Genomic DNA, 25,100 nt, shown 5'->3' with positions numbered 1-25,100 from the left:
CACGGAATCCCATGGTGGGCGGGGCCCAGGCCAGTCCTGGGTTGGGAGAACCTCGCTGCTCTCCTCTTATACAAGGCCCTTAGTTGAGTTGTCTTGGCCTTCTCACTCTCTGGAGCTCAGAAGTACACCACCACTGCCACCATGAAGTGCCTCCTCCTCACCCTGGTCCTGGCCCTTGTCTGTAGCATTTATGCTGTGGACATCCCCCAAAGCAAGAAAGATCTGGACATCTGGAAGGTATGAATGTGTGGAGGTGTACACTGTGGGTCTGAGAGAGGGGCAGGAAGGCCCAGGACCTCAGAAATCCAAAGGGAGCGGACAGTGGAGGCCATAGTGTTAGAGGACAATTTTGTCCCCTTGTGTTGGTCAGGACAGTACAGAGAACCAGAGCTAGTAGATGGAGATATATATATATATATACATCTGGCTCTATATCTGGCTGTGTATATATATGGCTATATATGTGTATATATAGAGAGAGAGGAGCCCCGGTGGCGCAGTGGTTAAGGGCTCAGCTGCTAACCAAAAAGGTCGGCAGTTGGAATCCACCAGCTGCTTCTTGGAAACCCTATGGGGCAGTTCCTCTCTGTCCTATAGGGCTGCTGAGTAGGAATCAACTTAATGGCAACGGGTTTGTTTTTTGTTTTTGTATAGAGAGAGAGAGAAAGATTTCAAGGAATTGGCTTAGGCGATTATGTAGGCTGGCAAGTCCAAAATCCATAGATAGGACAGGCTGGAAACTCAGGCAGGAGGTGAGGCTGCTACCCACAGGTGGAATTCCTTCTTCCTGGGAAACCTCAGTTTTCCTCTTAAGACCTTCAGTGGATTGGATCAGGCCCACCCACATTATGGAAGTTAATCTAGTTAGAGTCAACTGACTGTAGATGCCAACCACATCTAACATCCTAGGTTAGCAGGGACGGATTACTCAGTAAGCAAGGTAAACAAGTACAAGTAGTGTTCACACAGGTTAGTAAGTAAGCACAAGTAAGCCCATGCTTACCTTGCTCACTGGGTAATCAGTCCCTGTCAGGGATCGTAAATTGGAAAAGAGGCTTTGAATCTGTAGGAAGGTGCTGTGGGGTTGGGAGAGAGACAGATGCCAGCAATACCTAAGCAGAATCTTAGATGAGGTGAAAAAGTGTAAAATTGTTCACTACAGATCAGTAAGTAAGCAAAAGTAAGCCCATGCTTACCTTGCTTATTGAGTAATTCTCCCCTGTAGATTAGTGTTTGATTGAATAACATGGTATTCATGAATTGGAATCCACTCAACAGCAACACCAACAACATGGCCTGGCCAAGCTGACATATAAAACTGACCATCACATCCTACCCCACAAATGTTAGAGGGACTTGTTCCAGCTCTGACCACTTGATCCCCCAAATGCAGATGTTTTCTTCTCACTTTTGGGGATGGACTCACCTATAAAGCTATTTGCACCTCCAATGGAGCTTACTTAAAACAGCCCCTGGGTTAAGAGAGAGTGGTTGTTCCAAATATGGAAGAACCCCAGCCCAGGTGTTAGCACAGGGTGGGGGCCCTCAGATATGCCTTGAATCCTAACCCATTGCACTGCCACTGGGAGACCTCGACTAGGGGAGAGTCTGCTTCCCTAGACAGGGTAGGGGGTGCAAAAGACCCCCTTCAGCCCCACTGGGGAGTCCCTAACTGTCCTCTCCTCAGCTGGCAGGGATCTGGCACTCCATGGCAATGGCAGCCAGTGACCTGCCCCTCCTTGAAATGGAAAATGCCCCTCTGAGAGTGTACATCAAAGAGATGAGGCCCACCACAGAGGACAAAGTGGAGGTTGTCCTGCTCAAGAGGTGGGTTTGCCCCCCGGGACTGTAGACGAGGGGCCAGGGGTGCAAAGCTGCTCAGCCTTCCTGGGTGGGCAAGACAGGTCTCCCAGGGACACTTCCTGATGGAACTCGGCCCCAGGTGTGTCTCTAACAGAAGATCTGTTGTCAGCTAGTGCCAGATGCCCCAGGGGTGGGGGTGGGGAGGGCCTCAGGAGGTTCCTGGTACCTTCGGCCCAGCCAAAGGGCTTCCAGCTCAACAGGCTGACTGCCCGGACCCTCCTGAGACAGTGTGCGGGCAGGTCAGGTGGGAGGCCAGGCTGGGCACCGCAGGCTGGGTGGTGGGCTTTCCTGAGATGACCCCTGGCTACCCTGCAGTCTGAGAGGGGGGTTGAGGAGTTTGAGTAGCTGGACCATGATGAGACAGGCCCTGTGGAAGCACCGCATCAAAGCCCCACAAAGACAGGGTCAGTTCTGCCCAGGGGGCCCTCGGCCCTGACCAGCACGCCTCGGTTCCCTGTGGGCACCGTACACCCTCACTGCTGGCAGCTCGAGTCCTTGGCCTCAGGCACAGTGAGTGCAGCTCACTCTAAGGCCATCCCCAGTACTGGTGCCACCTGCAGCGCAGACCTGGCCTGCTCCTGCCCTGACAGGGGGTGCACGAACGACCCCCAATACTTTGCTTTCCAGGGACAAAGATGCATGTGTGGAGGTGACTGTCGTTGCCCAGAAGACAGAGGACCCTGCTGTGTTCACTGTCAACCGTGAGTGCCCACCCTGAGCGTTCCCCTGGTCTGCCTGTCCCTTGGTTGGCCCGGGGGTGGGCGACCTCCCCCTCTGGCAGAGGGGCCCCATCAGGGAGTGTAACGCCTCTGTGGCCTGAAGGCCCCTCAGCATTCCAGTGGCAGGAGGGGATAGGGCTGGGGTCGGTCCTGACCACGGTAGGTCTATCCAGCCCTGGCAGGCTTACCAGCTTCCCTGCTTCTGACAGCCACGTTGGGCATTGTTGAGGGAGGGTGGGCAGGCTTGGGCCCCCGCTAAGCCCTGCACCTCCTGGTTAGGGGGGAAAGGCACAGCCCACTGCCCCGTCGTGATGGCGTCTGGAGTCGGTCAGACGTGAACTGTCTTCCACTGCTTCCTTTCCAGACCAGGGAGAGAGGAAGGTCACCGTGCTGGACACAGACTATGAGCGCTACCTCTTCTTCTGCGTGGAGACAGATGCCGAGACAGACAGCCCCGCGGACACCAAGGAGAGCGGCATGGTGTGCCAGTACCTGGGTACGCCCCTGAGTCCTCGCACTTCCATGCCCTCAGCCCTCATTTTGAATGACAGGCGTGCAGAGTGCACCCTGGCCAGAACCTCTCTCTTACGGGTCACGGGGGCCAGAGGTTGTCCGCAGGGCGAGGTCAGGTTGTGGTTGTCTGTGATTAGGGGCAGGGGCGGTTACTGACATCGGGGACAGGCCAGAGTGGGCAGAGGGGGAAGACGCAGGTTGGTGGCCAAGCCGAAGGGCTGCGCTCAGGGTGCAACTTGTCAGTGTGACTGAGGGAACGCTGAGATGATTCCAGCAGCTGCTGGGGACGGGGATGTCAGTGACCTCAGGAGCCACTCAGTTGGAGAGCAACTTTAAAGGGAGGGCAATTGGGCCTCTGAGCCCCAAGACCACAGCTGGGGAACTACAGGGGGCCAGACGCAACCTCAGGAGGGCAGCCAGAGCCAGGGACTGACCCTACCTCCCCCACAGCCAGGACCCTAAAGGCCGACACCGCGGTCATGGAGAAATTTGACGGGGCCCTCAAGGCCCTGCCCGTGCACATCCAGATTTTCCGGGACATCACTCAGGGCAAAGGTGAGCCCCCACCTGCCAGGCCTGCCTGACAACAGCTCGGGACAGCAGCTTCCATTTATCACTGACCACATCTCAGTCCCCCTGGAGGTGGTGGGTGGGGGTGCAGAGAGCTCCTCTGGGGGGTCCTGCCTCTCTCCCTCAGCTCCAGACCCCTCCCAGGCCCCAAGTCCTCTCCTCTCCGGTGATGACCCATTTCCCCTTTCTCTGGCAGAGAGGTGCCGTGTGTAGGTGAACGCTGCTGGTCCCACCTCATGGGGTAAGGTACTCACCCACCCTCTCGACCGGCAGTGCAAGGGGACAGCTCCCTGTGGGCCCAGACAGACCCCGCCTCCCACCAAGGCCCTGCAGGGTGCTGGGGGCTCCCCTGGCAGTCCCAGAAACCCAGGCTGGCTGAGTGCCAGTGTCTCTTGGGTTGGCCTTTCTCAAGCAGTCATTTCGTGTGTCCTGGGCCCCATCGAGTTCCCACTCATCCTTCTGGGGGTGCTGGGGAAGGAGGACGAGAAGCAGTCTTGAAGGTGACAGGCCCCTCCAAGCTGAAGGTGTTGGCCTCACACAATGAGGGCCCCTCACCACGGCAAGGCAGGGGCTGGTGTGCATCTGCAGGTTCCTGGAGTCACAGGGATGTCACTGTGTTCCCCCAGGTCTCTGAGTGTCCCAGGAGTGAGGCTTCTCCGCTGAGAGGGGAACACATCACCCCCACAGCCCCATCCTCACCAGAGGAACCCCTCCCATCAAGGAGTTAAAGTGGCTGAAGACCAAGGATGGCCACTCATCTTGGGACCCGACCCCTATGAGTCTTGGCCGTGGACTTCCTGTTCTGAGCAGTTTCTCTCAGCAATAAAAGGCCCATGCATACTCTCTTCTGAGTCTGTCCTTTCTGGTGTGTGGGATGGAGCCAGTGTAGGGGTGGAGGGCCGGGAAGCAGGGGTGAGGGTTGAGCTCTAGACCAAGCCTTCCCTGAGCACCAAGCGGACTGGGAGCCTGCACCTCATCTGTGTGGGGTGCGTGGGCTTCCTTCCCATTGTGACTAGTTCTAGCTTCATCATCCTAGCATCACATGAACCCTATTCAGGTCACCCTGAAAATCATCATTTTTCACTTAAATTTCTTGTAAGAACAAATTCTCAGGTGCCTTCTAGGCATCTCCCATCCTTTATGGAGTGGGACGTGGTTGGAACATCTGGTGGGGGGGCACCCTGCTGTGTGGATGGAGAAACCCACAGGGATGACCATTTAAGGGCAAGCAGACCGGCTCACCCTTCAGAGCCCCAGGCCAGGCCTGCTTGCTGACCAGCCCCCTGGAAAACCAGGGCAAGAACAGGTTTTCTGGCATTTCACCTCCCCAAGCCCAGCATAAGTGCCTGGTGCCTGGTCCACTCGCCTGCACTGCATCCTCCCCCAAGCCCCTTGGCAACAGCTAGTCTCCTTACCCACCACCCACAAGAGAAGGAGGGCAGCTGGGAAGTCCGTAATTCTTTAATCCACACACTCAGTCAGCAGCAGAGCTGGACGTGGGAGCCAAGCTTCTAGATTCCAAATCCAGCTCAAAACATCCTCCAAAGGGGACACCCAGTCCCAACTCCAGAGGAGAAAAACAGTGAACCAGGAGGTCACAGTAGACTCTAAGACACAGGGGTTGGAGGTGAGATGGCTTGAAGTGACATGTGTAAGTGCTGAGAGCAGAGACTGCACATGGGCAGTCATTGCGGCCCAGCACTGTGAGGTGGTCAGTGCTGTGGCCAAGAGCACTGCAGGTCTGCCTGAAGCCCTGGCCTAGCCTGCCTGCTGGGTGTCCTGGGGCAGCTGCTCTATCCCTCCTTGCCTGCTTCTTATCTCTAAAGTGGTGATGAGAACTTCAGCTTTATGGAGAATGAAAGGAGAAAATACTATCACCCACTTCCAACAGTGTCTGTGTGTAGGAAGTGTCCAGTAGCTGACAGCTACTAACACTACTGCAGCCACTGCTAACGCCACTGTTAATGTCATCGTGTTTACTATCATTGACCCAAGCCTCAAGCCAGGGGCCGACTGTGCAATAGACCATCAATTGCTCATCTGTAAGTCAGAGTTGGAATTGAAGGAAATTAGAACAAGTCCACGAGAACCAAAGTATGACCTTGAGTATATCCCACCTGAATATAAAGACTGCCTCAAGAATAAATTTGACGCACTGGACACTAATGACTGAAGACCAGACAAGTTGTGAAATGACATCAAGGACATCATACATGAAGAAAGCAAGAGGCTGTTAAAAAGACACGAAAGAAAGAAAAGACTAAAATGGATGTCAGAAGAAACTCTGAAACTTGGTCTTAAACGTTGAGTAGCTAAAGCAAAAGGAAGAAATTATGAAGTAAAAGAGCTGAACAGATTTCAAAGGGTGGCTCGAGAAGACAAAGTAATGTATTGCAATGAAATGTGCAAAGACCTGGAGTTAGAAAACCAGAAGGGAAGAGCACTTTTGGCGTTTCTCAAGCTGAAAAAACTGAAGAAAAAATTCAAGCCTCAGGTTGCAATATTGAAGAATTCTTCAGGGAAAATATTAAATGACGCAGGAAGCATCAAAAGAAGATGGAAAGAATACACAGAGTCACTGTACCAAGAAAGAATTGGTTGACATTCAACCATTTCAAGAGGTAGTATATGATCAAGAGTTGACAGTTCTGAAGGAAGAAGTCCAAGCTGCTCTGAAGGCATAAAAACAAGTCTCCATGAACTGACGGAATACCAATTGAGATGTTTCAAAAAATGGATGCACTGCTGGACTTGCTCACTCGTTTGTGCCAAGAAATGTAGAAGACAGCTACCTGGCCAACTAACTGGAGAAGATGCCTATTTGTTCCCATTCCAAAGTCAGATGATCCAAAAGAACGTGGGAATTATCAAACAATATCATTAATATCACACACAAGTAAAATTTTGCTGAAGATCATTCAAAGACGGTTGCAGCAGTACATCGACAGGGAACTGCCAGAAATTCAAGTCAGATTCAGAAGACAGTATGGAACAAGGGATATCATTGCTGATTTCAGATGGATCCTAGCTGAAAGCAGAGAATACCAGAAAGATGTTTACCTGTGTTTCATTGACTGTGAGAAGACATTCAATGGTCTGGATCATAACAAATTATAGATAACTTTGCAAAGAATGAGAATTCCAGAACACTTAATTGCACTCATGAGGAAACTGTACATAGACCAAGAGGCAGTCATTCAAACAGAACAAGGGGATACTGTGTGGTTTAAAGTCAGGAAAGGTGTGCATCAGGATTGTATCCTACCACCATACTTATTCAAAGTGTATGCTGAGCAAATAATCCTAGAAGCTGGACTATATGAAGAAGAATGAGACATCTGGATTGGAGGAAGACCCATTAATGACCTGTGTTATGCAGATGACAACAACCTTGCTTGCTAAAAGTGAAGAGGACTTGAAGCACTCACTGATAAAGATCAAAGACCACCGTCTTCAGTATGGATTACACCTCAACATAAAGAAAACAAAAATCCTCACAACTTGACCAATAAGCAACATCATGATAAATGGAGAAAAGATTGAAGTTGTCAAGGTTTCATTTTACTTAGATCCACAATCAACACCTATGGAAGTAGCAGTCAAGAAATCAAAAGACCCATTGCATTGGGCAAATCTGCTGCAAAAGACCTCATTAAAGTGTTAAAAAGCAAAGATGTCACTTTAAGGGCTAAGGTGACCCTGACACAATCATGGTATTTTTAATCCTCTCATATGCATGTGAAAGCTGGACAATGAATAAGAAAGACTGAAGAATCGATGCCTTTTAATTACTGTGTTGGCAAGAATATTGAATATGTCATGGACTGCCAAATTTGTCTTGGAAGAAGTACAGCCAGAATGCTCCTTAGACACGAGGATGGTGAGACTTTGTCTCACATACTTTAGACATATTATCAGGAGGGACCATTTCCTGGAGAAAGACAAAATGCTTGGTAGAGTAAAGAGTCAGTGGAAAACAGGAAGACCCTCAACGAGATGGACTGACATACTGGCTGCAACAATGGGCTCAAGCATAACAACGTTCATGAGGATGGCGCAGGACAGGGCAGTGTTTCTTTCTGTTATACAAGGGGTTGCTATGAGTCTGAACTGACTCGATGGTACCTAACAACAACAAGCCTCAAGCCTCCCCAGACTTCAGGGCCAGCCTGGGGAGAATATACACAATGGCCGCTCTTCGTGTTTAGAATGTCACCCCCACCTTCATTGTTAGTGGAAAGCAGCAGGAACCAACTCAAGTTGATTCAACCAACTCATCTTCCTAGTTTAAAGGAAGAAAGTTTATTAAAAGAGTTCAACCAACTCAACTTTCTAGTTCAATAAAAAGAATGTTTATTAAAAGGACATCAGCTGTTGGACAAGATAATGTAGACTCATCTCTCTCTGCTCCTTCTTGCTAAGTATAAACTCTAGAACTGATGCCAGAGGAGAACACTGAAAGGTGGAAGAGGAAGGTAGACTGGTTTGGGACCAGGAGGAGGGTATTTTACATCCCCCAGCCACCAGAACAAGGTGATCCATGCCAGCAGTTCCTGACCTCCAGCCTAGCAACAAGGAGCCCTGGTGGCACAGTGGTTAAGCACTTGGCTGCTAACAAAAAAGTTGGTGGTTCAAACCCACCAGCCTTGGAAACCCTATGGGACAGTTCTACTCTGTTCTGTAGGGTCACTATGAGTCATAATCAACTTGACAGCAGTGGGTTTGGTTGGTTTGGTTCAGCCTAGAAACAGAAGCAACCTGGGTCAAGTGAGAGTCCCATCCACAACACCAGCTGAGCCGACCACGGGCAGGGTGCCCCGATCTGAAGCCAGGCTGACCATAAGCGGCCAAGAGGAGCACTCCCCTTCCCCACCAGGCCTGTGACCCCAATGAGTGACACCACTGGCAGATGAGAGAGCTGGTTGGCACCTGCAAGAGGGACCCTGCCACAAAACAGCCCAGCCTGGGAAGCCTCTTTGGGACTCACCTCCCAGCGGGAAACCCAGGGCTGCCTGGCCTGGAAGAACCCGACCTGGCCCTCGGGCAGCACCGGCAAGGACCAGTGGGAGCCCAGCAGCACCAGGTAAACCAGGCGGGCCGAAATATCACCGCAACAGCTCTGACAACTAAACCACCAGGGGGATCACAGCCCACGAGAAGGCCAGGGCCATTACTGTGTTTTCAAGGCGACCCTAGATCATCCCTTCTACAGTGCTGACCAGCCACTTGGTTGGGTGGTGGGTCTCCCTCTCCCTCCAGGGCAGCTGTGCAGCTCATCCAAGGACTCTTTGGTCTTGGGCCCGAGCACTCTCCACGCTGACCAGCAATGGCGTCGCAGCCTCACCTGCTGGGAGGGCCTCCCCAGGAGCAGCGGATCCGTGTCCTTGTATGTGTGGGTGGGGGGATGCGTGACTCCCCGACATCTGCCTACAGCTCTCAGAACACCCGTCCACTGATCTCTGGGGACCTCAGATTCAGCTCTCTGCCCCCAGGAGCCACCTCTTCCTCAGAGGCTGGAGCTCATGCCTGGACCCACAGCCAGACCCTCGCTGCCTCCCCTCAGCCTCTAGAGGCCATTTCTCCCAGTTCTGCACCACGATCGCTGGAAGAGGGCTCTTCCTTGCTGGACGTGCTCTCTGGGGCAGCAGAGGCTGCACACAGGTGCTTCGGGAGCCTGCACCCTGTCTGTGAGGTCTGTCTACCTGCTTTAACACCGTGGTTTTCAGACTGCTAATAAAGACATCTTCTATGGAAGCCAGTAAGGCAACTGTGCCTCTTTGGGCATCCCTGGATTTCCCTGGCCACTGTTCACAGTGAGGGCTGACAAAAGGTGGGGGCCCCACACCTGAGCAGCATCAGAGGTAACGTGGTCCTGCTCCCTGTCTGGGAGGCCGGATGGCAGCACACTGGGTCCTTTGCTTAAGTTCACAACTCACCTTCCAAAAACACAAGGACATTGAGTTGTGTGACAAAGGAGCGTTTATATTCTCTATGATGGGCACATGGCCAAACTGACCTCAAACTAACCAGCACCCATTATTCAGCAGCCCTCACCCACCGCATGTGTGTCCAGAGTCCTCTGTGACCAGAGGACAGGGACCATGGACAGCAGCAGGGCTACACGGGGCCTGTGTTACACGAAGCAGCATGCATTCTAGTGGGGAGATGTTAGATGATGAAAGACAGACAGACAGACAGGTGAGAGATAGATAGGTAGACAGATGATTGATATAGAGATAGATGATAGACAGACAGATAGACAGATGATTGACAGACAGATGATTGATAGATGACTGAGAGATAGATGGTGCACAGACAGATTTGTAGATAGACGAGGGGACAAACGGACGAACTGACAGATGGACAGACAGACAGGTAGATAGACAGATGATTGATAGAGAGATAGATGGTGCACAGACAGATATGTAGATAGATGGACGAGGGGACAAATGGATGGACTGACAGATGGACAGACAGACAGATAGATGATAGCTAGATGAGAGAGACTGGATACCAGCAGGGCTAAAAAGAAAAGGTAAAGTGGGTCGGGGAAAAGGATATGTGGGAACTCTCTGTACTGTCTACACAATTTTTCTGAAAACCTAAAACAGCTCTAAAAAATAAAGCCAATTATAAAAAAATAATGAAATAAGATAAATAAAGTGGCGTGAGGGGACAGGACCAGTGGGGAGGGTGACATTTCATGTGGAGTAGCAGTCACTTGAATGAAGTGGGGAGTGAACTATGGAGACCTCTGTTGGAAGAATGGCGTTTTTTCCAAAGGCAGGGTGAGCGTGAAATCCCCACAGGGACAGGAGTTCAAGTCTCAAGACAGGCGCTGAGGGCAGCACTGGTGTGGGAGCCACGTGGGCAACAGGGGAGCGTTAGAGCGAGAGGTCTCACGGGTGGTTGGCCCTGCAGAGGCAGTCTACTTGGCGTCACGTTTGGGAGCACGTGGGCGTAGTATGTTACGTTTGCTGTGATAATGCAGTTAGGAACGAGGGTAAGTGCAGACAGAGTGAGTATGGGGCCCTGGGGAGGGCTCAGTCGAGGGTCTGTACACGATGCAGACCCCAGGGGGGAAGGTGTGAACCAGATAAGGGTGGACGCTGAGTGTGCAGACTTGGGTGCACCTGGGCTGGGCCACACCCAACGAGTCAGACTCTCGCACACAAGCCCTGCTGCTCCCTGTGGGGCCAGGGTGGCGCTGGTGCAAGGGCCTGGAGAGGTGGGCTTCCTCTCTCACTCTCTCACCCGTGTAGAGCCCTTGACCCTTCATGGTGGGAAAGGGGGTCTCCTGCCCCTGCAATCGCAGGCCTGAGCTCCTAACCCAGCCCTAACGTGGAAGGAATGGAGGGGGCCTGGACCCACTGTCCGGGACAGTGACCAGCTACAGGACACGGCCTGCGTGAGCCAGCAGTGTTTCAGGCTTGTTAATGGCATCCGTGGAACACGATTCCTGGGAATTGTGGACAGGTGCACCTGGGAAGCGCTCCGTGACCACCTTCCCAGGACACACCAGGAAGAACACGTTCCAAGAGCACCCACGGGAGGATGCCGCCTTGTTCTTAGAACCGGCCATTTCCCAAGCTTCCTGGAAAACAAAGCGCTTGTCTTCTCTGGCCTGCCTCCCTATGCTCGGTGACGGAGCATTCAAGGGGCAGGGCCCTGGCCCCTGCTTGTCCTCTGTGTCACCACCAACGCCTTGCTAAGCCGCTTCCTCCTCACCTGCAAATGAGCAGAGAGGAACCCGGAACTCAGAGGGCTGTTGAGAATTAAAGGGGAAACGCAGGCCGTGGCCCTGAGGCCCCGCGCACAGTCACTGCCCTGTAAACAGCCGCAGAAGCGGTGCTGTCGTGGTGGAGCAGCGCTCTGCTCAGTCCCGCACCCAAGATCTGCCAGCTGTCAGGGGCAAACACCCCATGTGCCTCCCCTCCCCACCAAGCTTCCACAAAAACAGGGACTTTGATCCACACACAAGCACCCTGAACACAGCACCTCCCTGAGGTGGCACAGCCGTGGTCACCAGACAGAGCTGCTGGGGACTGACCCCTGCCTGGCAAGCCGCCTGACCCTGTGTCCTGCCCTCACACAGGGGCGCTCCACACCCAGCTGCCTGCAGTGGGACCCCACCTGAGTGGACTGCCCAGGCAAACACGAGGGTCTCCCCAAACCCCCCACCCTTGGAAGGAGGAGTTGGAATCAGTACCGAATCCGCTGGGGTGGGCGGATGGGGTGGACTCTTTCCTGGTGTGGTAACAAGTGGCCGATACAGAGAGAAAGCAGAGGTCAAGGAGGAAACCAGAGCTGCTCTACGAAACCCCTAACCTCCACCCCAGAGTCCCAAGATGGCAGCGGAGAGGCCCCGCCTGAGCAGGTCTTGGGCCGCCTGGAAAGACCTGCCCATCCCGGGGGGCAGGGCCAACACACCAGCCACTCACCATGGGAGAGCCAGCTGCTCATCTCCCAGGACTCCCTGGGGGCACCCCCTCTCCACTGCAACCCAACGCCCGCCCTTCCCCCAGGTGAGCGCTTCACCATTAGGAATGTGAAGCCACAGGTGTCTGTTCCCGCCCCCACCCCTCACCCACCCCCCTGGTGCTTGTTTACACAAATGGAACCATGGAAGACCCCGGGTCTCCAACCTGCTCTGTCTCCCTGGGAATATATGCAGGATGCCCTCACCTGAGGCAGGTGTGTCTCCCTGATTGTCTATTGCAGCTCCCGCCAAGGAGGGACAGGACCCGACACCGATCCATGAGGGGTTGCACCCTTCCCCCCAGGACATGCATCGTGCACACGCCCATACTGCTCCTGTCAATCGCCCACCCGGAGGCCAAAGCCAGGGCCATACCCCGCCTTGATGGTGGTGGGCTCGCAGGCACCCGAGTGCTACTGTCACTGTTCCTCAGCAGGTGGAACCGCAATCCCCACCGCCACGTGCAGGGCTTGCCTGCCCCCTCCCTCGCCCTCACCACTGTCCCTCAGTGGAGCAGGTGACCGCGGGGGGAGAAGCCAAGTGCACTGCCATCGAGTCAATTCCGACTCATAGCGCCCTTAGAGGACAGAGTAGAACTGCCCCATAGTGTTTCCAAGCTGCTCCTGGGAAACCCTAGAGGGCAGTTCGAATCCACTCGACCGCAGTAGTTTTGGTTTGGGTTTTTTGGCTCCAGAGGCAGAGTAAACCAGAAACCGGGGAGGCCATGGCGAGCCGAGGGGCGGGTGGCCGGAACCGGTGAGGGCCTAGGGCAGCCGCCAGTGGGGTCAGGGGTGGCAATGCAAGCCCCTCATGCCGTGAGAGGGGAGCCTCCTCGCCCAGACACAGCTGTGCCCGTGCAGGACAGTGTCCTGGCATGTCCTTGACCAAGAGCCTCACCAGGAAGTGCCCCGACCCTGGCGGTCAGCCTGGAGCCGACCCCTCACCCTTTCCGTCTGTGGTTCCTCCAGGAACTGCCCAGGCCTGGGGGACCTCGCTGCCCTCCTGTATAAGCCCCGGCGGCACTGCCTCGGCCTCCTCACTCTCCGGAGCTCAGACGTGCCCCACCACCACCACCCTGAGGTGCCTCCCGCTCACCCTGGGCCTGGCCCTCCGTGTCGTCCGTGCCATCAGCATCTCTCCAACCGTGAAGGAGCTGGAGATGCAGAAGTTCAGACGACAGGCGTGCAGTGGGGGTGAGTGGCCAGCTGCAGGGTGGGCAGGAGGCCGGGGCCTCAGAAGGCCAGGAGGATCCAGGGGATGCTGAGATTTGGGGGCCCCTGCCCTCCAACCTTTAAGATAGCTTTCCCAGCTCCAGCTCCGTGGCTCCCCAAGATCCAAATATTCTCCACTCACTCCTGGTGAGGGGCCCAGCTAGGTCCTCCTTTGGGCTCAGGAGGAGATTTGCTAGGATATTCAGGTCAACTATGGAGGGTAGTCCCAGTTCTGGGGCTCAGTGCATGCTCCTTGACCCCAGCTCTGCTCCTTTCTCTTCCAGCTGAGAGAGCTGGGGGGAGGCAGGACCCTGCTTCCCTGGATCGGGTAGGGGTTGGGAAGGACCCCTCCAGCCCCACTGGGGAGTCCCTCACGGCCCTCCCCTCAGCTGGCAGGGATCTGGCACTCCATGGCGATGGCGGTCAGCAGCCTGCCCCTCCTGGAGACAGAAGACGCCCCTCTGAGAGTGTATATCAAGGAGATACGGCCCACCCCTGACGACAACCTGGAGGTGGTCCTGCTCAAGAGGTGGGTTTGCCCTCTGGGCTGCGGCCAAGTGGCCAGGGTGTGCCGGGTGGCTCAGCCTTCCTGGGCGGGGCTCCAGGGCAGGGCACCCCCAGGCAGTTTCTGGTAGGACCCAGCTCCAGGTGTGCATCTAACAGGAGTGTCAGCCAGTGCCAGGTGCCCTGGGGGTAAGGGCAGGCCTCAGGAGGTTCCTGGTCCCCTCAGCCCAGCCCAAGGGCTTCCAGCTTAACAGGCTGACTGCCCATACCCACCCGGGACAGTGTGGGGGCAGGTCAGGCGGGAGGCCAGGCTGGGCACTGCAGGCCTGGTAGTGGGCTTTCCTGAGATGACCCTGGCTGTCCCAGAGTCGGGGTGGGAAGATAAGTGTTGTGTGGGGTGGCAAGGCTGTGATGAGAACATGACCCTCAGGACTGCTGTCGTGGAATCTCTATGGCACCCACACATCAGGGTCACCCACACCACCCCCTAGGTTGTTCTCCCAGGCTCCACCTGATTCTCGGTGGCTTTGTCCAGCTGGGGAACTCCATGGCGTAGAGGCCACAATGAGGGCAGTTAAGCCCTGGGAGGTCCAATAATGGGGACAGGAGCTCCCTCTGTCCCAGGTACCTCCCTGGCTCCCAGTCCCCTCCCCTCAGCCTTTGTTTTATTACAGTGGAGTTTGAAAACAAAATGGCAAATGCTGTACAACCCCGTTTACACGAAATGTCTAGAACAGGCAAATGCACAGAGACAGAGAGTAGAGGAGACGTTTTCAGGTTTTGGGGGTGAGTGGGGACTTATTGCTGAAAGGATACTGGGTTTCTGTTTGAGGTGATAAAAAAACTTTTGGAAATGGATGGTTGCACAACACAGTGAACCTAATTAGTGCCACTGAAGTGTACATATAAAATGGTTAAAATGGCAATCTTTTTGTTCTGTGTCTTTTACCACGCTTTTTTCAAACGGAGTTTGAGCAAACGGCTCACAGGCTGATTTGCTTTCAGGGAGAGCAATAGGTGTGTGGAGAAGATCATTGCCCAGAGAACTGAGAACCCTGCTGAGTTTGAGATCAGCTAATAGTGTGCCCAGCCACAGGTGCGACAGGGGTGGACACCCTCAGCTGGGGGCTCAGAGGCATCCAGGAGGTGCTGGTGTGAACTTAAGTCCAATCAGTCCCAGGCACAGCGGTGGGGCCCAGAGAGTGGCATTGCCTTTGAAAGCTGCCCAGGTGATGCTAATGTGCAGCCAGTTGGCATCCACTGGCCCAGGTTCGAGCAAGCCCCCTGCTCAGCTCCAACTCTGGGAAGCTTCACCCACCCTGCAGTGGCCACTATCTCTCCCTTATAAATGTGACTGCATCTCACATGGCAATTCTCTGCTCCTTCCATTCTGTTGCTTGGAGTCCATGTGTCTCCCCGAGATCAACATGGAAACTCCATTACTTAACCATTTTGAATCACAGTATACAAGGTGGCTCATCTAAGGTAGTCATCTGGGACTTTGGATGAATGGATGGATGGATGGATGGATGGATGGATGGATGGATGGATGGACGGATGGATGGATGGTGGATGGGTGGATGGATGCATGGATGCATGCATGGATGCATGGATGCATGCATGGTTGCATGGATGCATGCATGGATGCATGGATGCATGGATGGATGGGTGGATGGATGGAAGGGTGGGTGGATGGATGGATGGATGGATGGATGGATGGATGGATGGATGGATGGATGGATGGATGGATGGATGGATAGGTGGGTAGATGGATGATTGAATAGATGGATGGATGAGTGGATAAATGGAAGAGTGAATTAATCTCTCATCTAGGAGGCAGAGGAACATATATGGCAGAGAGCCACAGTAACTACTAAGGACTTTTCCACTCCTATTTGTACTTTGGTATCTATCTGTAAAGTATGTGGGGCCATTGGAGGGAAAAGGTCCCCATATACATGTGCAGGTGTTGAAGACTCAAAAGAAGCACCTCATGAAGTCAACACGAGACAGGTGTGCATTGTCTAGAGCATGATAGGGGAGCAATTGAAGAGGGTAGCAAGACTGGTGATGAAGCCGCCTTTCAGCCCAGTGGCTGAGATGGGAGGTTCCAGCTCATTGTGCAGGAAGACCCAACCAGCACACATCTCCTGTGTGAATGGAGAATTTGGAATTTATGTCTGTCCCTGTCTTGGTTTCTTTTCTAGACCTGGATGAGAACAAAGTCTTCATGCTGGACACTGACTACAAAAATTTTCTGTTCACTTGCATGGATAGCACCATCGCCCCTGAGCAGGACTTAGTGTGCCAGTACCTGGGTACGGGTCTAGTTCCTGGGCTCTGGTGGGCAGTGGGCTTGGAATGCAACCTGGATAGCTGGTGTGATGGTTAAGATTGTGTGTCAGCTTGGCTGGGCCATGATTCTCTCTGTTTTAATGTAATCTCTCCCATGATTGAATATACTGTGAGTAGCCAATCAGTGAAAGGGAGTCTCCTTGGGGGTGTGGCCCGCATCTGTATATAAGCAGACCCTCTGGCTTTTTGCTGTTTCTGGATCCTGCAGCTGCTTCCTGTCGTCTCATCTCCCCTTCTTGGGACTTGAGCTGTCAGCTTATCTGCCGAACCTTGGATTCGTTGATCTGCACAGCCTGTGAGTGGGAGCCCTGCTCTCTGACCTTCCAATCTTGGGCTTGCCAGCTTCTGCAGCTGTGTGACTTGGGAGAGGCCTCTACCCTGATCCACGGGCTTGGGACTTTCTAGCCTCTACAATCACGTGAGCTGTTTCCTTGATATAATCTCTCTATATATACATATTTATACACGTTACTGGTTTTGCTTCTCTAGGGAACCCAGCCTAAGACAGCTGGTCTGCATTATAGATGGCAGGCAGCACAGCTGGACCACGTGGCCCTGGGAGCTTGTGGAGGACAGGGAGGGACAGGGTCTGTCCAGGGTTACCTCAGGACTCTCAGGGAGTGTTATAGGCAGTGGACGTGGTGACAGGGCTCTTGAGGACAGCTCAGACATGGAGGGAGAACAGATGAGGCTGATGTGGGCTGCAGGGAGGACATTCCAAGCAAGTCGCCCGCAAGTTCTTGTGACTTGTTGGTGTGATCATAGTTAAAAAAAAAAAAAAAAAAACCTGTTGCCATCAAGTTGATTCCAACTCATGGTGACCCCAGGTGTGCAGAGTAGGACTGCTCCATAGGGTTTTCAAGGCTGTGACCTTTCAGAAACAGATCACCAGGCCTGTCTTGTGAGGTGCCTGTGGGTGGGTTCAAACTACCAACATTTCAGTAATTTAGTACTTAACCGTTTGCACCACCCAGGGACAATCACCCAGGGTGATATAAATCCAACAACCCTTGTTCGTGGAGATTTTAAATGGTTTCACCCAATGGGAAGTCAGATATGAAAATGTTTTTCCAACTGTATTGTTCCAAAAACAGACATAAGGTGAGCTTCTCCATTATCTCAGTAGCCGCGCTATTGGACATTCCCAGTATCTCCAGCTAACCATGGGACCTGGGGCTGCAGGGACGCTCCCAGACCTATCAGTCAGCACCCTGGGCTGTGCAGTGAGACCGGATGTTTTTTGGGAGAGGCTGCGTGTGCACTTCCTCCTGTGACTGTATAGACACTGCTGGAGCGGGCAGGCCCAGTGCTGTCCTGCGGGAGGATAGGGGCAGGGAGAGTGGGCTGAAGAGCAAGTAAGCTGATGGAGCCCTGACTTCACCACTGGGAACTGCAGTGGGCCAAACTCAACCTCAGGAGGATGGCCAGAGCCAGGGGCTAACCCCACTTCCCCTACAGCCAGAACCCTGAAGGTCGACACCAATGTCATGGAGCAATTCAAGGTGGTCCTAAAGACCTAAATGCCAATTATCCTTGACTTCACCCAGAGGGAAGGTCAGTGCCCATCCAGTCACGCAGGGTCCTGGTTTCACTTTGGCTTATTGGTTTATCAATAAGAAAGCTAAAATGACAGCCCTGGTTCCCTGTTGGCACTTTTTAATTGAAGAGCCATCTTTCTCCTGGGTGTGTTACGTCCCTGTTCCCCACCAGGTGCCCAGGGAGATGGTGGGTGGGGGTCCCACCTCCCTCCCAAACCCTCCCATCCCCTGGGCTGTCAGCCAAGTCCCCTTCTTTTCCGTGATGACCCGTTGTCCCTTTCTTTCACAGAGAGGTGTCACGTGTAGGTGAGCGCTTCTGGTCCACCTCATGGGGTAAGGTACTCACCCATCCTCCCGAATGGCAGTGCACGGGGAGAGTACCCTGTGGGCCCGGACAGACCCCACCTCCCACTGAGGCCCTTCAGGGTCCTGGGGGCTCCCCTGGCAGTCCCAGAAACCCAGGCTGGCTGAGTGCCAGTGTCTCTTGGGTCGGCCTTTCTCAAGCGGTCATTTCATATGTGCTGGGCCCCATCGAGTTCCCACTCATCCTTCTGGAGGTGCTGGGGAAGGAGGAGGGAGGATAGTCTTGGAGGTGACAGGCCCCTCCAAGCTGAAGGTTTGGGGGGGCCGGGGTTCCACCTCACACAAGGAGGGCCCCTCACTATGGCCAGGCAGGGCTGGCATGCATCTGTGGGTTCCTGGAGTTACAGGAGTGTCACTGTGTCCCCCAGGTCTGCGAGAGTCCCGGCAGCACAGCTCCTCCGCGGTGAGGGAGACACATCACCGCCCCCCAAGTCCTCACCAGAGGAACCCCTCCCATCGAGGAGTCAAAGCGGTTCAAGACCAAGGACGCCACTCTTCCTGGGACCCGACCCCTCTTGGTCTCAGACATGGACTTCCTGTTCTGGGTGGTTTCTCTCCAGCAATAAATGACCCGTCACCCTCTCTTCTGAGTATGTCCTTTCTGGCTTGTGGGATGGAGCCGGTGGAGGAGTGGAAGGCCAGGAAGCAAGGCCAGGATGTACTGTTCCATGGAATGGGCCCATGACATTTGGGGGTGGCACAATTGTTAAGAGCTCAGCTGCTAACCAAAAAGCCAGCAGTCCAAATCCACCAGCCACTCCTTGGCAACCCTATGGAGCAATTCTTCTCTGTCCTATTGGGTCGGTATGAGTCAGAATCGACTTCACGGTGACAGACTTGGTTTGGTTTACAGGGTATAAACCGGTTGCTGTAGAGCCAACTCCAACTCACGGTGACTCCATGTGTATCAGATGGGAACTGTGCTCCACAGGGTTTTCAATGGTTGATCTTTCAGAAGTAGATCACCAGGACTTTCTTCCAAGGTTGACTCAAACCACCTACTTTTCTGTTAGTAGCTGAGCGTGTTAGCCGTTGATACCTGAAAGGTACACAGATCACCTCTCCTCATAACCTGTTGGCCAGAAGGTGTCATATAACCTCACTCAACCACAAGGGGGCCAGAGAGTACAATTCTACTGAGGAACAGACAGGGACTTTCTTAAGCTGACAAAAAAACAACCAAAATCCTTAAAGCTAACATCAGACTTCAGGGCAAGACACTGGATGTTTCCCCCTTAAGACTGGGAAGAAGGCAAGGTGTGCTGTCTCATCACCCCCATTCAGCACTACACAGCACGGAAAGCCCCAGCCAGTGCAATGAGACAGTAAAAAGAAAGAAAGACATGCATGTTATGAAGGAAGAAATAAAACTTTCTCTGTTCACAGATGGTATGATTGTTTATATAGAAATTCCGAAAGAATCTACAAAAAAAAAAACCCTTAGAACTAGTAAGTGAGTCAGCAAGGCTGCAAGTTACAAGTTCAGCATGGGAACAACAATTGTGTTTCTCTACACTGTGGGGGCAGTCCTGGTGGCCCAGTGATTAAGAGCTCAGCTACTAACCAAAAGGTCGACAGTTTGAATCCACCGGCTGCTCCTTGGAAAGCCCATGGGGCAGTTCTACTCTATCCTGTAGGGTCGCTATGAGTTGGAATCAACTGGACGGCAATAGGTTTGGTTTGGTTTGGCTTGGACCACTAGTGGGATTGTTATCATTGTTAGGTGTCATCAAGTTGTTTCCGACTCATAGCAACCCTATGTACAACAGAACAGAACACTGCCTGGTCCTGCGCCATCCTCACAATCGTTGTTATGTTTGAGCCCATTGTTGCAGCCACTGTGTCAATCTATCTCGTTGAGGGCTTCCTCTTTTTTGCTGACCCTCTACCAAGCATGATGTCCTTCTAGTAGGGTAGGCTGAGTAATGCCCCCTCCCCTCAAAGATGCCCACATCCTAATCCCCAGAACCTGCAAATGTCACCTGACATGGAAAAAGGGACTTTGCAGATGTGATTATTAAGGCTCTTGAGATGGGAAATTGTCCTGGATTATCCAGGTGGCCCGAAGTGTAATCACAAGGGTCCTTAAAGAAGGAGGTAAGAAGGTCAAAGGCAGGAGAAGGCTTTGTGACAACAGAAGTAGAGATTGGAGTGATGTGGCCAGTAACCAAGGAATGCTGGAAGAGACAAGCGATGATTCTTCCCTGGAGCCTCCAGAAGGAGCCATCACTGCCCACACCTTGATTTTAACCCCTTAAGACTCATTTGGAGCTTCGGACCACAAGAACTGTAAAACATACATTTGTGTTGTTTTAAGCCACTAATTCTGTGGTAACTTGTTACAGAAGCAAAAGGAAATCAATACAACTAGCAATGAGCCACTGGAATTTGAAATTAGAAACAACAACAACAAAAAATCCTTTTGCAACAGCACCCAGTAAATGCAATGGTATACACCACTGCCGGAGGGAATACAAAATGTCACAGCCACCGTGGGGAGCAGCTTGGCAGCTTCTTATAAAATCAACCATACACGTACCCCATGGCCTAGCAATATCACTCCTGTTCACCAAGAGAAATGAAAACTATGTTCACACAAAAACCTGCGCAAATGTTTATAGCAGCTTTCTTTGTAATTGCCCACAACGGGAAACAATCCAGTGAATGAATAAGCAAGTGGTGGACACCTGAACAACCTGTGGTCCACCCACACCCTGGAATGCTACCCAGCAATGAAAGGGGATGAACTATCGATGCTGTAACAGCAGGGATGACTCTTATGTGGATTTTTCTGAGTGAAAGAAGCCAGATCCCAAAGAATACATGCTTTATGGTTCTCTTTATGTGACATTCTGGAAGAGACAAAACTCTAAGGATGAAAAGCAGGCAGTGTGAGGGAATGTGGAGGTGATGAAATGGTTCTGTAATTAGCTGTGGTGGTGGGCATAAGACTGTGTGAACCCATCAAAGCCCATAGACTGCACACCACAGACAGTGAGCTTCACTTTGCGCGTTAGAAGCTCAGCCAGGATGTGAGGTCACCCGAGACAGAGGGCAGATGATTGTGACCAATGAATTATTAAGGTTGAGTCGCATTGCCCCACTGAAGGGGGTGGGGAGACAGAGGTGACCTAAAACCTAAAAGGAAATCAAACCCCTTGCGGTCCGGTGGATTCCCACTCATGGCCACCCTATAGGACAGAGCAAAACTGCCCCCTAGCGTTTCCAAGGCTGTAATCTTTACTGAAGCAGATCACCAGGTCTTCTCTCCTGTGAAGTGGCTGGTAGGTTAGAACAGCTGGTCTTTCAGTTAACAGCAGAGTGCTTAACCACTGCACCACCAGAGCTCCTGAGCTGACCTAAGTAACTTTGAAACAGGGCTTCGAACTGGTTCGTTTGGGTTTGAACCACTGAGGAGAATTTGCATTTTTAACACATTCCCAGTAAGTTATACATAAGAATCACCTGGGGATCTTGTTAAAATGTAGATTCTGGTTCAGTATATCTGGGGTGGAAATGCAAATTTCCGGGATATGTACAGAAAACAGCAGGATTGGTTGAGCTTTTTGGCTAAAATCTTCCTATCCATACGCTGTCCTATGATAAGAGGACTCAGCACCATCACATAGCCATCTTGGGAACGCAGGTGGCAGCGTTGCTTGGTGGTAATAAGGTCCCTCTCCTCTCTGCTCACTTCTCTCTTTTATATGTCAAAAGAGATTGACTCAAAATACATCCTAACACTATAGATTGTGTCCTGTCTTATTAACATAACTGACTCTAATCCTGCCTCATTAACATCATAGAGGTTAGGACTTACAACACATAGGATAATCACATCAGATCACAAAACGGAAGACAACTACATAATACTGGGAATCATGGCCTAGCCATGATTTGGGGGGAACACAATTCAATCTGTAACACCCACCCAAAAGACCTTTTGAACTTTGACAAATTAATTTCATTCAGTATCCATGAGGTCACTCCCTTTTTGAAAGGGATTGATTAGGCAGGCAGTGAGGAGGAGCCCTGGAGAGCATCCTCTGTGGGTCAGGATGGGGAGGGGCTCTGGGGCCATCCTCTGTGGGTCAGAGATGCTGGTGGAGCTGGTGTCCCGTGATGGTGGGTGACGGATTCCAGAATGCCAAGGCCAGGCAGCACTTCACCCTCAGATATAAGGTGGGGGTACTTACCGACCATCCTGCCCTGCAGGTCTGTGATGATGGCTCATAGACCGTGGTGTTCCCAGGGTGAGAGAGACCAGCAGTCCTCAGAAAGGGCACATTTAGGATTGATCCTGAGCAGGTTGTTCTGATCACCTCCTTACTCCATGGTGGGAGAGGGGTTCCCACCCTGGGTTCTGGGGATGGCTGAACACACAACACCCAGCCCTGGACAGATGAGCAGACAGCATTTATTACTTACATATGCTCAGAGCCCAGGGACACGGGACATGCCATGCAGAGACACACAGGGCTGCTCTCAGGAGAAGAGTGAACACCGGGGGCTCAGGAGGCAGGCTTTGTAGTAACAACAGAGTGGAGTGTCCCTGGTTCCCATGGAGGGTGTGATTGGCTTGTCTGAATAATTCCATGGCTGGCTGAAGCCCACTACTCAGGGCTAAGCAGGCCCTGCGTCTGGTCCCTGTGATACGGAGGGGACTTCATCTGCAGGAGCAGAGTGGGCAGTTAGGCCATTCGAGGACCTCCTGGTTCCAGATGTCAGGGCAGCATGTGGTAGTGAATCTTAATTTCAGATCTTACACCAAACAGGCCTAGAGTACACAAGGAACACAAGCATGTCTTGACCCCCAATTTCATTGACTTGCATGATCAGAGAAAGAGGGAGGAAGGGAAAGAAAGAGAGGAAGGAAGGAAGAGAGGGGGAGGCTTGCACGTTGTTGTGATGCTGAACAGGTTTTAGCAGAGCTTCAACAGCACCCCCTCACAGCTCCCACCACACGCAGAATGACCTCAACATCCTGCCCCTGGCCCAGAGCCAGGACGGAAGGAGGGAGGGAAGGAGAAAGAAAGGGAGGAAACTGGTAAGCACCTAGTGTACACCAGCCGCTCCATGAAGAATCTCCGTCCCTCCCCCAGGTCTGGGTCTAAGCTGCTCACAGACCTGAACTCCTTCCTGTACTTCTTCAGAGACAATGTTTTTTGGTGGTGTGTTCACTGTTTCACAAGTTCTTTTCATTTCCGGTTCATGCAGGTTTCGCTACTTTATTCTACAAAGGACTTAAGGCCTGAGTGCTCTTTTCTGAATCATACCCAATGCCCACCACCCAAATGAGGGCAGTTTAATAACTGCACGTTTGGCTTTTGATGGAAACTCCCACAGGAAGGATCTGAAAAGTTCTGGCACCAGGGACACCCACGCTTTCTCTGACCACGGCCCTCTAGCTCTGCTTGGTCTTCCTGCAGGGCCCCGTCTCCCCTCCCAGGGGCCCGGTTCTTGGTGAGAGTGGCAGTGCCAGGGGCCAGGGGCTGGGGGCCACTGTGAGTCCTCACCCAGACAGAGGATGGCTGCTCAGGCCTGTCAGCACTCACCTTCTGTCCCTGTGACTGGGGAGCACTCACCTGGCCATTGCTGACCAACACCAGGGTCACAGGAAGCCGGACAGTGGGAACGCAGCTGGCTGTGGGTGATAGGGGGCCAGGGGTTGTGGTCTGGGACCGCCAGGGTCTGCGGCCCCTCATCACTGGGGTCTATCATCCCCAGGAGCTGGAGCTGGCTCCTGGGGATTCTTTGGGTGGAGGAGACAGCATCTGATGTAACACTATCTGCTTGTAATTGGTGTGATGGGTTCCTTCCGCGGCCGAGGCGAGGAACTGGGGCTCTGAGGCTGGAGTCCGCCTTAGCAGGTCCCTGTGGGAGCGCCTCCATCGCTGGTCCAGAAGGTGTGCACTCGAGGGGGACAGGAACTCCTGACACCGTGCTCCATGCAGCTACTGCTGTGGGGGCCAACCCTCCAGGCCATGGGCCCACAGTCGGCCACAGACACCAGAGGCACCCCTGGACCCTCTCCCACCTCTCGTCCAATCCTCCTGCCCTTTACTGGGCAGCTGAGGGATCACGCCCAAGTGCAAGCCTAGTATGCCCCCTCACAGCTCCCACCACACCCAGAATGACATTGACATCCTCCCCCAGCCGGAGCCTGCTGACCAGCTCTGCCTCCTGGACAACCCCACAAGCGCCATTCCAGCCTCCCACACACGCTCCACGCCCTCCAGCCCTCCTGCCAGGCCTCTGTGCCCACGCTTGCTGGACATGACCAGACACCTCTGGGCAACAAGAGTCTGAGGTTTTCTAATGTGGTTGTGGGCATTTCCACTTAGACAACATCCCAAGAATTCCAATGTCCTCTTAAATTCTCCTCTCCAGCCCCAGGCTCTCAGACACCCAGGAGTCAAGGGGAGGGGGAGGAGCCCCAGGTAGCCCTGTAGGGGGAGCTACAGTTGGGGGAGCAGCCAGGTCTGCCAGGTCTCTGAAATGACCTGGCAAGAAAGACCCCAAAAGGGTGTAGTGCAGAGAGTCATGGACCCCTTGGAAGTGTGGAGAAAGCTATGGGCACGGAACATATGATTGTGCATGCATATGTGTGCACACACCTGCACACAAGCACACACTCGTGTACATGCGCACATACATGCACGTGCATGCACATGTACACACACTCACACCAACACAGAAACATGCACACACATGCACGTGTACACACTCACATACATGCACACATGTACACACACTCCCATACATGCACACATATTCACACACTCACATACATGCACATGTGTACACACACTCACACACATGCACACGTGTACACACACTCACACCAGCGCAGAAACGTGCACACACGCATGCATGCACACACACACACACACACGCCCCATACTCAGAGTAACTGCTGCTGTGGCTCCCCCACCTCCACCTCCTGAGGGACAAGAAAGTTTCACACTAGAGCAGCAAGGACACG

General features: G+C 53.0%; 1 protein-coding gene across 1 annotated transcript; it reads left to right on the top strand.

Annotated features, from left to right (window-relative positions):
* Positions 1-141: 141 nt before the first annotated feature.
* PAEP (progestagen associated endometrial protein) lies at positions 142-17,734 on the top strand. Its single transcript, XM_004388697.1, has 5 exons — positions 142-237; positions 1,688-1,827; positions 2,491-2,564; positions 16,067-16,177; positions 17,673-17,734. The coding sequence occupies exons 1-5, from the start codon at positions 142-144 to the stop codon at positions 17,732-17,734; spliced, it is 483 nt and encodes a 160-aa protein (XP_004388754.1).
* Positions 17,735-25,100: the final 7,366 nt, after the last annotated feature.

The sequence above is a fragment of the Trichechus manatus genome, unplaced genomic scaffold (genome assembly GCF_000243295.1).
Source record: "Trichechus manatus latirostris isolate Lorelei unplaced genomic scaffold, TriManLat1.0 scaffold00214, whole genome shotgun sequence".
Lineage (NCBI taxonomy): Eukaryota > Metazoa > Chordata > Mammalia > Sirenia > Trichechidae > Trichechus > Trichechus manatus.
The sequence above is the reverse complement of the archived record's forward strand: the minus strand, read 5'-3'. Positions and strand labels throughout refer to the sequence as shown.

Excerpts from the sequence above, each read along its gene's own strand:
- PAEP (XM_004388697.1), top strand. The coding sequence starts at position 142 with ATGAAGTGCCTCCTCCTCACCCTGGTCCTGGCCCTTGTCTGTAGCATT. Across the intron at positions 1,828-2,490 it reads GAGGTTGTCCTGCTCAAGAG|GGACAAAGATGCATGTGTGG; the intron begins GTGGGTTTGCCC and ends TTTGCTTTCCAG. Across the intron at positions 16,178-17,672 it reads CTTAGTGTGCCAGTACCTGG|CCAGAACCCTGAAGGTCGAC; the intron begins GTACGGGTCTAG and ends CTTCCCCTACAG.